General features: G+C 41.7%; 1 protein-coding gene across 2 annotated transcripts; it reads right to left on the bottom strand.

Annotated features, from left to right (window-relative positions):
- Positions 1-813: 813 nt before the first annotated feature.
- Positions 814-18,036, bottom strand: LOC144206395 (voltage-gated delayed rectifier potassium channel KCNH8-like). 2 transcript variants are annotated; one of them, XM_077731475.1, is made up of 15 exons: positions 18,003-18,036; positions 13,378-13,611; positions 12,891-13,022; positions 12,639-12,784; positions 12,092-12,350; positions 11,862-12,019; positions 11,577-11,784; positions 8,661-9,038; positions 8,385-8,584; positions 7,790-8,039; positions 6,881-7,095; positions 4,569-4,843; positions 3,680-3,792; positions 3,552-3,604; positions 814-3,481 (listed from the first exon to the last, which is right to left on the bottom strand). In XM_077731475.1, the coding sequence occupies exons 1-15, from the start codon at positions 18,004-18,006 to the stop codon at positions 3,005-3,007; spliced, it is 3,102 nt and encodes a 1,033-aa protein (XP_077587601.1). In that variant the 5' UTR covers positions 18,007-18,036; the 3' UTR covers positions 814-3,004. The 2 variants fall into 2 exon arrangements, with proteins under 2 accessions (XP_077587601.1, XP_077587529.1); XM_077731403.1 differs by lacking the exon at positions 18,003-18,036 and adding an exon at positions 17,483-17,882.
- Positions 18,037-18,526: the final 490 nt, after the last annotated feature.

Here is an 18,526-nt window from a genome sequence, read left to right on the forward strand (position 1 = left end):
TATATATATATATATTTCCTCAGCTATAGTAATGTATTAGAGACATTTTACTCTCGTATATCAGGTAAATTACTTGAAATGTATATACTGAACATAATTATATTGTAAGGGTATGACAAATAGATTGATCATATGGCACTTGTCAGGATACATTACACACACCCATACATTTTCTCTGCATACCACCTGCCAAGGAGATGTGTAATTGTACATTTGAGTTGAAACAAATTTTTATGCATCTAAGGGAATGAATTGCAGTATATCTCTATTGAAATAGAATTTACATAAATCAAGCGAATGCACAACTTAGTCATATTGATGACTTCAAATATGTATTTACAGTGTAAACAGACATTTCATGTATTCTTTATTATTTATTCTACATCTCATCCACTGGTTGATATTGTAAATAATAGGATGTGCATGACATAAATATATTGCTGTTTAATCAGAAGGGTTCGGCAGAAGCTTCCCCATGCAGACTTGATATGTACGCAAAATCACCGCTTCATTGTACAAACTGAATGCCTAAAATGGAAATAATGTTACAATTCTGAGTTATAATGATTAGGAATATTATCCAATTGCACAACAACTGTGGGTAAGCACACAAACCACTGGAAGCACCCATTTTCATATACACGCTCCACATTAGAATACATTGGTATCTAAAGGATGGACTCTAAACAAAAATTATCATTAAGATCAATGCTATTTGAAATAATCCATTCTTTATTCATTGTAGAGTGATTCAAGTTAAATTATGACATAATTCTCATCATGCAAGTTGACATTAATCTGTTTAATGTAACTGGGTTAAAAATGAATGAGGGAAAGCAATCTGTATGTTTTCTGCAAAATGTTACTTTGCCTTTCAGGTGACATTTCAAAGTCCAGAAAAGTCAAACCATTTGTCAATAGTGACCCGGTTTTAACAAGTTAAAAAAATATAGAATTCTAGTATCTGGATACTGCCGATGATTTTTCTCCTGGGAATTTTCTCTTACACTAAAAAAGTAAGTGTAGTAACTAGATGAATTGAAAGTAGGCCATCTAACTTTTGGGGGTTTCAACTTAAGAGCACTACATTGCACCGCATTCAGGGCAAAAAGTGCAATGAGTGGTCCGGCAGGAATTGTAGAAAAAAAGTAATATTTCTATCTTCCATCTCTTAACATCAATCAACTCCTTTTTCCAAAACCCAAATGGATTCTACCAAAACCTAAAGCACACTTTGATCAAGAGGGTTGTGTATGCAATACAAAACGGAACAATTTGCAGAAATACAGGCTGAGACTATCAAGATACCTTCTCAGGTATTTAGTGGAGTATGTTTGCACTACACTGTCTTTTCCTCGTCTGCTTGATGATGAAATAAATGCACTACTTTTCGGATCTGTCGTCAGATTTTTCTTCCATGAAATATTTAACGCTGCATTCACACCATGTGTCCACCAGAGGGCAAAATGTGCTAGTGTAACAATAAAACAATAAGAAAATACTAAATAAAAAATGTATTTTTAAAGATATATATCTATATATATACACACATATACAAATTGATGTTTGATTTCATATTGAAGCATTTAACCAATCACATTTCAGCCATTATTTGTTACCAGGTCAGAAATCTCCCTCACCTGGTGACACCAAGGCCTTCTCACAGGCGTACGGATACATCAGTGCCTTTTTGCAGGTGTAGGAATACGTCATCGCTTTCACCAACTATGATTGGCTAGTCATAGAGTGGACTAGCCAGAGCTACCAAACTGTATCTGGAGCGAGCTGCACAAAGAAATATATTGTTGTGTTGATTTAATAGTGGTTTTGTCAACCCGCAATGGCTGAAGGAGGAGAAGAAATTGATTTGTTTGCAGATTTACTGTCAATGCCATGATCAAGACGGACTTTTCAAGAAGAAAAAAAAGCTGGACATCATTAAGAATGATCGGACAACCCCAAAGCAAGCAAGGCTGTCACAACCAGGAACAAACATTTTCAGCAATAATTCGAATAAAAACATAGAAGGAGGAAAGGAAGGAGGATGGATATTGTGTACAGGTAAGAAGTATTTTTGGTGAGTAAAATTTGGCTGTATATATATAAGATTTCAATTTACATAATCCTCAGCAATAATAATAATAATAATTCATGTGGAATACATTGATACATACCTATTAAAAGAAAACATTTGACTGAAAACTGGGTGTCTATATTAGATAACCAATCACTCATATCTTCATCAAGACCAATGCAAAGTTAAGATGTGATACCCTGATTTGCCAAAAGAGGGAGATACAGGCTCTTGGGTCAACAAAGGACCTTTAATAAGGAATTTGTGCTCCTGCTGTACAGGTAGGTGTACAGTGTACATGCTTAGAAATTGAAACATTAATGTCATAATTTTTACCAGTCCAGTGCTTAATGTTACATATTGCATTAACAAGATATTGTGAGTTGATTTAACTGCAAAAAAATAGTCAGTGTGAATTGGAATACCTGAGGGAGAGCACACCAGCCCTATAATCGTCGCACTTTATTATTTTTTTTAATGTGAAAAGTGTTTGATCAATTATTTTACCATTGTTTACATCACTGAAATGCACCACTAGATTTACTATACATAAAGCTGTAAAAATACAGCACATGAATGATGATTGTCTCGTAAATTTGTGATTCTCTACTCGCATCAACCTTTACAACCTGATGTAAACGAGGAGGCGTGCATGAAATTATTTGCGTTGGTTATGTTTCCCAGAGCCTTAAATGTTCCTCTAATGGAAAACAATGCGAAATGAGTTTGATTGCCGTGATTCAATTGTTAGAGAAACCTCATTATGCAACAATCAAGCCGCCCTGATTCAATTATTGTTGGAGGAACCTCATAATCCAACCATCAAATTTAATTTAAAGTCATAAAACTTTTATTATCACATATTATGTCACCGCAGCAGAGACTACCGTTGCGCCAATAGATTTCACATTGTAAAGTCACATGGCAGTCTCAGACGTGACCCTCGTCCACAAAGCTGACCTCAGTGGGGTGCTGTGCTCGGGGCCAATATTGCGACGAGCCCGGGTCAAGACTCTGCGAGGAGATAGAGGGAGACCAGGAGGGGATCGACATTAGGTTTTGCTCATGTGGAGAATTTTGAAGCGACGGTGGAGCTGAGCAAGGAGAGCCAGCTGAAAGGGGGATTTGTGAATCAGAATGTGAAAGGGGGTCGAACTCCGTTGAGCTCCTGCAACAGTCCAATCCCTTTGTGCCGAACGGGAAAGCTGACGGTTCGGTCATTGGGATGCGCCCAAAATGCTGTCCATTGCCGTGCTGTGTAAAAATCGGTGGTGCTGGTGAGGAGACGACGGGAGGTGTGCTGATGGCCCTGGCTATCAACTGGTTGTGAAAAAGTGGTTTGAGTAGTCGAGTCATTTCTTGAAGGTCCTGGCTCACGTTAGTGACATGTTGAGAGAGAACTTTCATCTGGCTCGGCCATAGGAAGGGGAAATTCAAATTAATGTTAGGTTACCACGTTTGAGTGCAGCATTCTCACCTCTTGCTTTAGCTTTGCGATAGCCTTCATTGTGTCGCTATCATCGCCATCCTCTGTGCATGGCAAGAACAGGCAAAACAACATCACTGATAATGAAAAATGCATTCAAAAACAAGGATTTAGGTTACCTGGGATTGAATCCGAGCTGGATAAGGAGCGCTGTGTTGAGCTCGAATGGGGAAAGTCAAACTTTGTGTCTTGAGTAGTACTTTTATGATCCATTTCAACGGCATCTAACAAGCTGATGCACATGTGAGGAAGGAAATAAGGAATCAGAGAGCATAAACATCACTAATTGGCATGATTGTCTGTCTCTGTGTGACTGGCAACCAGTTTAAGGTCCACGTCCTAGACAAGAATAAACAGTGTAGAACATGAATGAAAGTATAGACATCTATGATAAAAGATGTAAGTAGAGTAATTCTTCTTCTTCCTCTTCTCATTTTCTGTACTGGTTATCCTCACAAGGGTAATGCGGGGTGATGGAGCCTATCCCATTTGACTTTGGGCGCCAGGCAGGGAATCCCCTGAATTGGTTTGCAGCCAATCACAGGGCACAAGCAGACAAAGGACAACCAATCATAGCTATGGGTAATTTTGTTATTGGAATGTGGGAGGAAACTGAAGTACCCAGAGAAAACCCACATAAGCCCAGGGAGAACATGCAAACTCCATACAGTTAGGACTCACCAGGAATCAAACCCTCAACCTCAGAACTGTGACCCCAACACATTAACAACTCACCCGCCGGGCCATGCTTGTAATTATCACACACATTTTAAAGTCAAATCATTGCCTACTTTCCAATTATTACTAATCTCAAACCCAAAATAGCCAAACAAACCATCTCACATGCGACAAAAGTGTCTATACTGCCAGAAAAAGAGCTACACAACATCCTGAATAGTTCATGACCCTGTGATGTAATATTGACCGTGCACTTTGATGCATTCTGTAAGAAGTGATCGTGTGCCAATGAACACACGCTGTCAAGACACACATGTACTGGCTTCCTACCGAGGACTGAGCTCCGGCTGCAGGCAGCTGAAGCTCACCCCGGGAACCTGCAGACCGGCTGGCCGGGCGTGATCGCTCGCTGCCCTGAAGGGTCTCGGCGGGAGTAGCGGGGAACGCAAAGGGGAGCGTAGTGGAGAGCGCAGGCCTCGGCCCAGCCTGCCCGTGGGCGCCATCTTCGGGAGAGGTGAATGCTCCTCCTCAGAGTTGGACCCTTCTTCATCTTCCTTGATGGACGGAAGTTTCTTCACAAGACCTCCGTTGCTCTCGCAGTCGGCCTGATGTCGGAAAAAAAACACCGTAAAAGAAAGTTGTGCTTTTGACGGAACGTTAAACTACGACACCCCCGAGTAAAACATGGTTCCCATTCACCGCAACGGAGTTTCATTCACTTTATTGACGTGTTCAGGAGTTCTTCCATTAAGAACTGAGCACCATTCACTCCTCTAGTTTGAATCTATGAAGGGAATAATAATTCTCTCTTCTCTTCCCAGCACCCTCCAATTCCTTTCCCCAGCTCTTGAATCTTCTCCATCCAGTCCACGTGCTGGTATTTTTAGATCACAGAGGTTTAATTTTAGCTGAGGTTTTGCTCAGGGGGGGAAGGGGGAGGAGAGGGGGGGGGGGTGTTTGGGATATTTCATTCTGTGTCTCTTCTGCACGTGCCACTGCAAGTGCGTTGAGCAAATGCGTATCTCTGCAAGTGTCTGTTAGAGCATCGGAATGTGCATCGCGGCGCTAAGTGTGAGCACAAACAAGACTATTTGTGGGCCAGTGTATGCAAATGCTTGCCATTTGCACGCATGTTTGTGTGTAAACAAGAGTAAAACTCTCTTCGATATTCCCCTCTTTCCCCCGCTAGCTCTTTTCATGTTTACAATAGATTAAACCAGCTCATCAGCATGTCATTTCCATTCTATTATTATCCAGCCAGGGGTGACCCCTCCCCTGTCACTCTGAGAGGTCTATATTTAGACCCACGCTGAATGGGGGAGAAGCGCTACTGCAAGTGGAGAAAAACTACAAGCACGTGCATGCGTGCATTGAGTCACCTGGGATGAACGAGAAAAGGGTCAAGGCAAGCGTATGTGTGCAACAGCTAAGTTTATTTGTAAGTGTCTGCCAAAGGAACCGGCTGTGTTTAGCTTTTGTTTTTAACTGTTGGCTGTGAGTCAAGCACAAGACTTGTCTTGTTTGTGCTAAATCCAGATGGCTGCATTTTTTTGTTGCCGTTTTATTTAATAGTGTATGTTGCCTTCCCTGGACAAAGGTGCAAAATATTGTAATGGAGCGTAAGGATGTGACAAAAATGAGTTGAATATTAAAATATAAATGGACACAAGGCAAGATTTTTATCTTGGATTTTGTTTCAGGCGTTTCGAACAGTTGATTATTTCATCGCAGAAGTAAAATTAGATGCTTGTAAAATTTCCATTTGATTGGCAATTCACTCAAATCATCAAAGGTTGTTTGTCGGTCAAACAATACAGTTATGAAATATGATTTGGAACTATTCAGTTAATGTAATTCAGGCATATTAGCTTTAAATATATTGTTATCAAGCCTTTTGAATGCAGATGCCGACATTTTTTTAATCCCTTTATTTTCCACCTACACTTGTGACCTATTTAATGGGAAAGGACTAAAATTAAATGACAGAATATATCTATTTATCCCTCATTGCTCACTTGCAACTGATTTTGTGTAAATGCCTAGTTAATGCTACCATTTAAAGTAAATGTTTTTTTCAATACACTTTTATGGGATTTCCTATTTTCTCATCATTCTTTTTTGAAAAGCAGTATACTACATTATGAGAAACATTTATGAAGGCAATGTTTGGGAGGCTTTGGGATTTGTAGTATATAAAAATACTGTCATGTTCATTTCAAAAAGACCTTTTAGATCCCTGACATTTAAGATATGGGTTCATTCAAATACAGTGTACTATGTATACTGCATATACATATTACATAGACATGCATAAATAATAAATTTACATAGCCAGGTTCAGCCAACCCCTTCCGTTTCCCTTTGATTAGCTACGATAATTGTGGATTCCAATTAAAAAAAAAATATTCAAACTAACATAAGAAGCAGGACCAAGAGTGACAGACTCATCTTCCAAGATAATTATAGAAAATGTATCTTACTTCTGTGGAATATTGCTTCCTAAAACAGATGCAAAACGTGCCAAAGGCAAACGCCATCTGTTTGGGGAACATCTTGGGGACCCGAGGGGGGGTCTGCAGTGTGTGATTTGTTTATTCCCTCACATATCGTTTCCCAGAGTGGACCCATCGACATCACTGTACCTCCACGCTGTGTCCTTCCCTCAGGTTGTATGTTAAGTCGTGTTGGATCTCCGTGAGGAACTTCTGGGTGTAGTCAGAGTAAAGAGAGAGAACTTCGCGGAGCCCTTTAAGGCTGATGTACTGCAGGTCACAATAAGTTAGAGCCTTCACGCAGGCGTTGGTCTTAATGACTTCTTCCTGTGTAAGACAGTCCGAGCCAATCAAGTCGCCTCTTCCTAGAATGGGAAAAGAAAAGTACTTGTAGTACGGGAGTGTAAGTGTTGCTTTACTGATTCGTAGGAAGGATGTGATAGCATTGTTATTCTTCAGGGAAGAATGAATGAAGATGGAATCTTTTAAGGTGTGATGAAGTTTACTTTGTAGCACCATTTTCTCTATTTTTCTGCATCACATCCCTTCTGCTGAGCTGTAAATCCAAAGCAGGGCTGCCAAAGCAATTTGCGCTCATGCAACTGTGTCTCCTGGAGAAGAGCAACACACCTCTTGATAATTGGCGTGTGTGTGTGTGTGTGTGTGTGTGTGTGTGTGTGTGTATGTGTGTGTATGTGCTTGTGAGAGAGAGAAAGGGTGGGCATTGAATGTGGGTAGACACTTAGGCCAAAATGCTAATGAGGGTAGTGCTCAATTCATTATTCACAGGCTGAAGGTCATTAATACAACTAGCTATTTTGCATCAATCGGGGCCCAAATCCAGAATTGTTGGTCTTAATTTGGTCTGTTTTAACGATTATCTGGTTTGGAGTGTGAGTGTCGCATTGAAAAACTTGGGTGGCATTTTTGGTTTATTTTTCATTCACTACATAGGATCCCTTTAAACCTGTGTCGCTGTCCAAGGTGCTGAACGTCAGTGTGTGTTTTTTTTTTTAGGATTGGGGCAGTTGAGCAGAGCAGAAGTTTTTTTTTTCTTACCTAGAATGGCGAGAACAGTGTTGTCCTTCAACACTTCCATGGAGCCGGAGCACACAAAGTAGATGGCTGGTAGGGCATCGCCCTGACGGATTAGGAATTCCCCTGGTGCACAGAAGGACGTCTTAATGATTAGGGAAAGGGAGCGCAGACATCCTCTGCTGGCTGACTCAAAAAGCGGCAGCTGCAGCAACTCCTTATTAAGGTGCATGGCAATGTCAGCCCTCAGCTCATCTGGGAAGTCCTTCAGGAGCTGTGGAGAGGAAACGGAGGAAAAACGTGCATGGGAATAAAAAAAAAGCCTAAACGAAAGGTAAATGCAAAGCATAAACATCAGTACTAAAACAATGGATGGCAGAAAACTATGCCCATCGATCCATTTCTTTTATAGTGGTAATCCTGTACTTGGTATCAATATTTGACCACACACAGTTGGGGACATTTCTGTGATTTGAATGTCAAATGTGTACTTGAACTCTATAAATGTTAGATACTGAAAGAGGGACAGAATAGTGTAGTGCAGAGTTTTAACCGTTCTTGGAAACTTTTTGACTGTGATTAATCACCGCAATATCTGATTTAAAGGCAGTGCTCGTACCTCACTGACATCGATGCCGTTATTCACCGACCAAGTTGTCTGGAAACACTCCATCATGCGCTGCTCGAGGGCTTTGGGCAGCCGGTGAACTCGGATGAAGTCTTTCAAATCCTTGGTGCGGGTGTGGTAAAGGGAGCGTCGTGAGTACATCCTCTGGATGATGGCAGTCACGTTACCAAATACTACGGCGTGCATTAATGCTACAGAGAAGACAAAAGAAACGGTGATGTCGGCGATCGAACATTTCTTATCCGTCCAACGTCAGGCTTCGCACACCTCCAATCAGCATGGTGCAGATGGAGAAGATCTTCTCAGAGTCCGTGTTTGCCGAAACATTGCCAAAGCCCACACTGGTCAAACTGCTCAGGGCAAAGTAAAGCGACGTCACGTAGGAGCTCCGCACGGACGGACCGCCGCTCAGCGACATGCCCGCGACGCCTGGGGATCTGGCACGAGACCTGCTGCTGTTCCACTGGGACGGGCCAAACAAACCATCTCCGTTCATTGGCTCCAAGCCAGAGCTGTTCCACTGACTGGCGTTAACGAGTTCCGATGCCGCGGGGCCTTGAGGTGAATCAGACACACCCAGTAGGGAGGTCAGTGGTGCCAAGAAATATGGCGTGCCAACACGTTTGGCCAGTTCGTGAAGCCAGCCTGTTTGGGGGAAAAGGGTAGAAGTTTAATGGAAAATTCTACACTAAGCCACATTGTAAAGCAGTTGATGGATTTACTGTCAACAATGTGTGTAGTCTCTGCCATGATCCTGTTGGGATTGCTGATTTACTGATTTGTCTTTGTTTTCAATTTTTCAGGGTTTGCTCAAGGCTTGCTTTGGTGAATTGTTATTACCGTACAATGTCACATATGGTCATGTTTCATCACTAATCATGGCCAAGTGGAGTGCTTTTCCTTGTGTGCGCCCTTGCTGTTACTTGTGTAATTGACTCACTGGCTGCCTTGAATGATGTTCAATCCATTTGAACTTTATTGAATGTTTTCATGAATTTGTAAGGTCCTCCTCATGTAGAAAAAAAAAGAAACTCATACGACAATTCAGATCGGATTTCTTTTGTTTTGTTATAAAACAACGGTATATCCGTGGACCTTGCGTTTTTGCGAGAATTTGTGCGTTCCCGCCCATGACCAAACTAAACTTCTCTTCTTTTCAGTATTCATACCATTACGTGGGATACCCAGGCACACTGGACTTCACATTTTGAAGCTCTTAAACACTATTTTTGAAAGGCCAGAAATAGGGTTTATAGAGACAGGAAAAAGAAAAAAATCATTTTACATGTTTGTTGTTGTTTCTGTTCATTAAAAACCTAACACACGATTTCTCTCTAACTAAAACACAGACACCTACAATACAAAGAGCCAATTTAAGCGTTAATGGAAAAACGTCCATGTGCCAGGCCAGCTGCCGTTGCCCCCTGAACCAAGTGGATGATCCCAAAAGCCATATGGTATGGAGCGTGACTCATTTTTCTCCACCCACACTCCTGGCTTCCTCACCTCCACAACCACTGTGACAGATTCATCATTTTGATAATATACCACTGGAACAAATCCATCCGAGGTATCCTCAAAACCTCAAAAATACTGGTGTCCAAACCAATACAGGCTGGATGCAAGGTTTACTTCCAACCAATCTTTTCTCCTGCAAGTGTAATCAGTTCATTGTGGTCTTTAAATCTCATGGTACTTATATCATGAGAATAAAGCCATTCATTTCAATGCAAGATGCTGCTTGTTTCAGAAAATGTATTGGTTAAACTGTCTGCTCTGTTTTCGTTGGAATAAAATCCAGTATCCTCTTGGCCCTTTGTAGAATGGGTTCGGATCCTGCCATAAAACTATGCTTAGACAATTTAGTAGCCTTCACAACTCTTCTAGTCCTCCAACATCCATTTTGTCGAAAGCCTCACAAGTATCCCATGAGGCAAATACACTGAAAAGTGGACCCCAGGGATAGATTTCCTAGAAGGAACACTGGTACAACACTCCAGATTGAGAAAAAGGTTTAAAGGTAAATCAAACACTACCTAGTGTGCTGTAGTTTAAAAGAGAAACCTCTCTCACTGACACCATGAGAAATGAACCAACCTAGTAGGCTAAAAACCCAGACTCCCAACAAAAAGCAGCACTTAATACATCACGGTATGAGGCTTACTTTGATTATTATTTATTGTTTTGTTATTGTATCTTATGGAAATGTATTCCAACCTACTATCCTACTCAGCCTGTACCAGAGCACTTAGTATAAAATTTGCTTTAATGTCCTGTCATACAGGGCTAGCTGGAATCCATTAAAAAGCAACACAACAAAAACAAATAACCAAACCCCCCTCTTATTACTCATTTCTGGCCTGAAAATAATGTGACCAAGAATAACAGGTAATGTCACAAGCATTTCACGGCATTGTTGTTATTTCCAGGAGACACTGTAGGAGGTGAGACAGATCGCTATAATAATTTCTTAAGAATGCATGCTGAATGAATGCGATCAAATTTCTGTTGCTCATCTTTGAAAGGATGGAGCTAGAATTTAAAACTAATGGAATTTCGGAAACCTTTAGCTTGCACTTAACAGTTACCGTATTTTCTCGCATATTAGATGCCTCTGTGTATAAGCCTTACCCTTAAAATTGCCGTAAAATCGTTGAATTTGACAATTTCTCTCGTATAAGACGTGACCTGATTCACAATTTTATCCTCCAATTTCATAGTTTCAATAGGGAGTGCAAATGTGTTACTTTGAAGGGCAAATCTTACGAAAAATCATCGCATGTGGTATTTCTGAGACACTATAAATCGATTACTGGGTTGCACATTCCTAAAGGGTGTTGTCTGCAAGTAGACAAATTCAAAAAGGAAGTCAGGTAGGCAGTACAACCACAGTGTATCCGTAGCGGTCTCGTTTGTCATCCCTAGGTAAGTGAGATGGCGGCGTCTTCAGTGAGCAAAGGCAGGCACAAGTAAGTGAGTTTTTCACATTTTATGCAAGATACATTGTATTTTTTTTTCTTGAATTTCATTCATAGACAAAAAAATAAATGTTGTTAATCGTTTTATCTACTTTGAAAAAAATGACAGTATTGGCCACATTGTCTGGCATGATGGCGTTTTGTGCCTGTCAAGTCTAATTTGTGCACTTAAAACCCGTAACCTCTGTAAAAAGAAGTCACAAACCTATATCCCAGGAGGCCAGACTGTTACTTTCAATCTCACTGCGGCCGATGAAGTACCAAACGCACGCCATCCAGTGAGCTAGCAGAGCAAAGGTGGACATGAGAAGGGTGAGGACCACGGCGCTGTACTGGGAATAGCGGTCCAGCTTCTGCAGAAGTCTCAAAAGACGCAGAAGACGGACCGTCTTCAACAGGTGGACGCCAAAGTTCTGGGTGATGAAAGGAACAACATGGAGGTTATGGACCAATTTCATTCATTCTTTGTTTCTCAGATTGTTAGACTCACCACACTGATATTGAAAGCGTACAGGAGGTCAAAGGGCAAAGCAGCAATCAGGTCCACAAACAGCCAGGATGTGACATAATGAATGCAAATGGAGCGAGCGTCGTACACAACCTGACCAGATGTGCTCACGTAGGTGGTTCGGAAATTTAGCACGATATCTAAAACAACAAAAATGGTAATCAAATTGCTAACAAAAAATGAAATGAATGTAACTAAAGTTTCATCCTTACCAATCATGAAGAGAATTTCTACCAAGATGTCACTGACACTGGGCGGGCTTCTTGCAGTTGAAGCGCCATCCTCTCGTACCTCGACGGCCGTGAAGCAGACATTGTAGGGAACCGTGACGGCAACGTAAAAAGTCGCCAGCAGAATCAGCCAATCCCAGCCAGCTTTAAAGGCGCCATAATGGAGAAGGATAAAGCGGGACTTTTGGATATCTGCCACTTTGTACTCAGGTACTGGGTTTGCGTTGGCTCCCAAAACACTCTTGATGAGAAACAAGGAGAAACAACCATGCTAGTCAATGAAGGAGCCGCGACTGACCAAGTAGGGAGGCCCGGTCTCAAAAACAGAGGTGGGAGTAAGTCACATGTGCAAGTATAATCTTCCAATCAAATAATAATACTAAGACTTCTGTTCACGTCAAATCAGGTTTACTAAGTTTTACCCAAGAAAAACCAAAAGATGCTAAATTGGTGATTTAAGGTCTGATGTGAGGGAGGTTTTGCAATGATCCCTCCCCGACTTGGATAAAGCCACATCACCATTTCTCACATTGTTGATGTTGAGTTTGCTCTTGGTTTTATCTTGCTTCTGGAGATGTCCAGAAAGCTGGTAAAGGACAGCGCGACTTCGGCGGCGGTCCGTACTAAAGCAAGCCGGGCGGTCGACCTGGTGTACCTCCAGTCCTGTTTTAGCATCTTAAAAAGAGAAACCAGTAAGGGATTTTGAATAGAACAAGATTTTGCTGGATCTGTTGGACATTTTATTCCATCTTTTTAGATGCTTCGCTGTTCCTTGGCTCACCAGAGTCAGACACATTGCCATGGTCGAGGTCCTTGTTCTCTGTGATGTCCTTATGCGAGACTAGGAACAAAACCACCTCGCTTTTCTCGTTCTTTATGGGCACAATGTCCAGCAGGCACCAAAACTCGGAACCTATTGGAGAATTAAAATTAATATAAAAGTCTACACATCAGCGTTCAGTCACATTGTCATAGACACAAAGCAGGAATAAAAAAATCTAAGTGGTATATCAAGTATTAAGAGTCATTCAGTTCTGTCAGATCTTAATCCCTTCACCAAATCCAGTTCTTTCAGTCCCCAAATAGCTTTTGCAATGCTACTTATAGCTAGGTAGCATATATACAGTAGTAATATACACAGAAGGAACCTGTATGTTTATTCCACCACTGTACACCATTCTTAATTTATAATGGGTTCTGCGCCATATTGAAGAAGCATGATGTTGAACTTAATATTATTAAATATGTTCTTCTTCCCCAGGTCTTACCACTCTTCTTGTACAGGATGATTTCAGTCTTGAACTCTCGCCGTTCATCCAGAGCTCTTTGCATCTGCGAAGTGAGATGGTCGCTGGTTTCTCCGCCGTATAAGAAGGTACACATACAACTCCTCTGCATTAACTCAGCACGGGCAAAGCCGGTCAGTTCGCAGAAGCCATCAGAGCAGTAGACAATCGGGTAGAGCGTTTGGACTTGCGCATTCCCCAGCACAAAGTTGCTATCTGTAAAATGTAAAGTGGACCCATTTGAAAGACAAAGATGGATTATTTAATGAGATTCTTTGATTGCATTGGTCAATCACCAGCAGAGCAGTGACATTAGCATTTTCTGCATACAAGATGAGATTCTGTTGCTTTTGCATTGTCAGCATGCGCTTAAACATTTTCATTCAAACATGATTCAAAGAACGAGGCTACTATAAACCAAGTTTTAGTGCAGCACTGTTAAAATACTATAATTTAAAGACAACTCGATTAATATTTCATGCACAGCGTTTCCCGCTTGGCAGCAGCACGCTCGTCTCAGCTCGTGGGTCGGACTCAGTGGTGATTCGCTTTCCTTTGAAGAGTTCTCCTCGGGGAAAATTTAACGTGCCCGCTGCTTTTCAATGAACTTCCTCCCATCTCCTTTCAATTCTATTCTCTTCTATTGTTCTCTCCAAACAATCTTGCCTCAACCAGTGTAGAGGCAATCTTCCAAAATAATAATGAGAGAGGGAAATGTACACGTGAACATGCTAGCACAGCAGCCAGTTATTGGGACAACTGTGCATAATTCATTTGGGAGCTGTAAACGTGAGTAAGTACGACATTCATTCCGGCAGGATCCTGAATGTCCATTCATGAGTGAATTTGGATTGAGTTGAATGGTCACTTGGAAGGCTGTGAACTGTACTGAAATAACTAAATGCAAAGAAAGAAAGAAATTGGAAAAACTCATTGACATGTGAATAAAAATCCAATATGTATTCAGATTAGAGGAGTCAAGTGGTGCCTGTAAAAGCAAATGTCTGCAATCAATTGTACCAAATTTATTTCTCTCTCTCAGAAAATAATTCGCTTTTATTTTTCCACTTTTGATCACCTGATGAATCTGTAACTGAAGTCCAATTTTAAACAGAATATGAAGTCTATAACCAAAATGAATCAATAGCCATAGACATCGCACGCTTTTTTAAAGTTAGACATTAATTAAATAATTCCCCAAACATTGCAGATTTGGCATTCATACGACCGCAATCGGATTTAAACGTATGTGAATACAATCATTTTTTTCTAAATGTCTTTTTGAGTTTAATAGCACATCTGCCAGTTTATGGATGCGGTAATTCCAAGGCAATTTTAGCAGACAAACGAGCTGGCCTATCTTTCCCTGCTTTGTATTTTGACAAGGTAATGAAGCTAGAGTGTGTTATTATGTACATGTAACAAGATTTCTCACAAGGGATGAAAATTGCGGTGAGTCAGCTGACACGTACACGTAAGCACGAAAAGATGACAGATGACAGTGCAAGTGCAGCACTATCTGATGGACCATTATTAAGACGCATTCCCAGAACTGTAGCTAAACAGTGCAATTTCGTTTTGTGCCTATATTGCTATCGATAAAGATCTGCCAATTGGGCACTTATATTCATTCTCTCACTTTGATGTATTGCACCTAAATCTGAAACACTGCACAAGGACAAAGTATGAATTGCATTACATTCCAACAGAAATATCTCAAATTGAGAGTAACTGCCGTACAAAATATTTTTTGGACTTCACTTCAAATGACTAAACTTGTCATCAATCATGATTTTTATACTTTTCACGCTTCCCCTTCTTGCTTTTCAATATTTTCGCTTTACTTAAAATCCCAATTGTGCTAAAAGTACATCTTAGCTCTTTTTTGAATGGTGTTAAGATTTTGATCAGGGCTGTACATGGTGTTGATTAATGTGAAGAGCAGTGGTTCTTAACCTTGTTGGAGCTACCGAACCCTACCAGTTTAAAATGCGCATTCACAGAATTGAACCCTACTTTAGTGTAAAATAAAATGTTTTTTATTTCAGATTCAAGATATATAAATTACTCGCAGCACTGATTGGCCAAGCAATGTTACGTGATCATCCGTAGCCAATGATGGTCAAGCATGTCATCGTGAATAGACATGATGAGTGGATGTGTCTTGACCTCCGTGGCAGAGGCTCTACCGAACTCCTGAGACCGACTCACCGAACCCCTAGGGCTAGATCGAACCCAGGTTAAGAACCATAGAGTTATATGTAATCATTATTGTTGCCCTCATAAGACTAACATCTGGCAACTGCCCGGTTGCAAACAGGAAAGGAGAAACCCTAAAACAGGGGTGGACAACTTCGGTCCTCGAGAGCCCCTATCCAGTCTGTTTTCCATAAATCCCTCCTCCATCACACCTGAATCTAATGATCAACTCATCAGAACGCTGTCTAGAAACTTGATACCAATCCAGATGATTTGATTCAGGTGTATTGGTGGAAGGAGGTATGGAAAACAGAACGGATAGGGGTTCTCGAGGACCAGACACGGCCACCCCTGCCGTAAAACTTTGCAAGATCACCCAATATTGCTGTGAATCAGATGCCCAGTCGCACAAATTGGCCAAAAGCCAGGAATGCAATTTGATAATCAACTCTTTACGTCAATGAAAACAAACACAATCCTATATATACACACACCCAAGGCGGGTCCTGGGTTCGAATCCAGGTCAGTCCACCTGTGTAGAATTTCCATGTTCTCCTTGGGCCTGCGTGGGCTTCCTCCAGATGCTCCGTTTTCCTCCCACGTTCCAAAAACATGCGTAGTAGGCTGTTTGGACACTCTAATTTGTCCCTAGGTATAGGTGTGAGTGTGCATGGTTGTCCGTCTCGTTGTGCCCTGTGATTGGCTGGCCACCAATTCCGGGTGTCCCCCGCCTCTGGCCCAGAGTCTACTGGGATCGGCTCCAGCACCCCCCGTGACCCCAATGGGGATAAAAGCGGTTCAGAAAATGACATGAGATGAAATATACAAACACACACAACTAGTTTATACTAAAATACAACCATTCATTCATTTATTTTCTGAATCACTTATCCTCACAAGGGTCACAGGATGTGCTGGAGCCTATGCCAGCCAACTATAGGCACCAGGTGGGGGACACCCTGAATCGGTGGCCAGCCAATCGCAGAGCACAAGGAGACGAAAAAAACATGGATGCATAAATAGGAACAATTTCGAGTGTTCAACCAGCTTAATCTGTATGTTTTGGGGATGTGGGAGGAAACCAGAGCACCCAGAAAAAAACCCACACAAGCCCAGTGAGAACAAGCAAACTCTACAATGTGAGGACCCACTGTGTGTGTGTGTGTGTGTTTGTGTGTGTGTGTTTGTGTGTGTGTGTTTGTGTGTGTGTGTGTGTGTTTGTGTGTGTGTGTGTGTGTGTGTGTGTGTGTTTGTGTGTGTGTGTTTGTGTGTGTGTGTTTGTGTGTGTGTGTTTGTGTGTGTGTGTGTTTGTGTGTGTGTGTTTGTGTGTGTGTGTTTGTGTGTGTGTGTTTGTGTGTTTGTGTGTGTGTGTTTGTGTGTGTGTGTTTGTGTGTGTGTGTTTGTGTGTTTGTGTGTGTGTGTTTGTGTGTGTGTGTTTGTGTGTGTGTTTGTGTGTGTGTGTGTGTGTTTGTGTGTGTGTGTTTGTGTGTGTGTGTTTGTGTGTGTGTGTTTGTGTGTGTGTTTGTGTGTGTGTGTTTGTGTGTGTGTGTTTGTGTGTGTGTGTTTGTGTGTGTTTGTGTGTGTGTGTTTGTGTGTGTGTTTGTGTGTGTGTGTGTTTGTGTTTGTGTTTGTGTGTGTGTGTGTGTGTTTGTGTGTGTTTGTGTGTTTTCATCTGTCAGTCATTTTCTGAACGACTCACGTGCTGCAAATTAAATAAGGTGCAGTACATGTCTTATCGATTCATCCATGCACATGCAAGTCACACCGGCAACACAATCGGAACTCATTGTCATTCATTGGTCGATATTTGAGGACATGCCGACCAAGAATTTTCAAACATGACGCCGTCGATATCAAACCGGATTGGCGGATCAGACTTGGAACTCACGGGTTCCGTCGAAGCGAGTAGCGATGGTATCCAAAAAGGTGTTCTGTGGTGCGATCAAGCCTCGCATCACAGGCATCCGGGACCGGGTCGAGCCGCGTCTCTCCCGGCGTTCTGAGCCATGACTCTCGCCGGAGGTGCTCACGAAACCCGGGAGAAACCTGGACGTGGTTCCGGGCGCTCCTCCTAAGCCCTGGAGGAGGGCGCCGAGCCGCGACACCTGGGACTCCACGGTCCAAATTTTGACCGGCGACCACCGAGCGCTTAATATGGGGGCTGCGGAGAATGCCTGCACCGAGAGCTTGGCGTGAACGCTCACATTTACGCACGGGGGTGCTGCACTGCAACTCCTCTCTCACTCTTCATCTTCTCCTCTAGTCGTGGACTCTGTAGTTTCCTCAGCCCAGGCAAAACACACACAGACACACACACACACACACACACACACACACACACACACACACACACACACACACACACACACACACACACACGCGCGCGCGCGCGCCTCTCTCTCTCTTACTCATTGAATTCTGTCACTCATCCTTTGGTGTGTTGATTGATGGCCGCTTAAATGACAGTGAGCACCGACTCTTAGAATTGGGGGATGTCTTTTTGCTCATTCATTAAATTAATATAATTTCAAGTCCAGCCATTCATGTTTGCACTAAACTTGTAGTCAATCAGACCAGAAATAATAATAATTCATAGGGCGAGTGACTATTTTTGCTCATTAAAAAAGGAAGAAAAAATTAATCCCAGGAAATCCTGGCCTCTATACCCTTGAGAGACATCACATTTGTGGATGCATAGGTCTCAATTATTGTCTTATATGATATATATGGTTAATAAATTAAATCATATTGAACTATTGGAGAAAAAAACTAATTTAATACAATTCATATGAATACAATTAGAAGGTGCTCTGTTTTTGACCCCCGAAAACACTAAAAAAAATTTCATAGTAGTAGTACTTTCACTCATTGCCTGCAATTGCCAAGGATACATGTCCAATTCATTTTAAGTGTAGGGCTGCTTGTAAATGTT

The sequence above is a fragment of the Stigmatopora nigra genome, chromosome 1 (assembly GCF_051989575.1).
Source record: "Stigmatopora nigra isolate UIUO_SnigA chromosome 1, RoL_Snig_1.1, whole genome shotgun sequence".
NCBI classification, from domain to species: Eukaryota; Metazoa; Chordata; class Actinopteri; order Syngnathiformes; family Syngnathidae; genus Stigmatopora; species Stigmatopora nigra.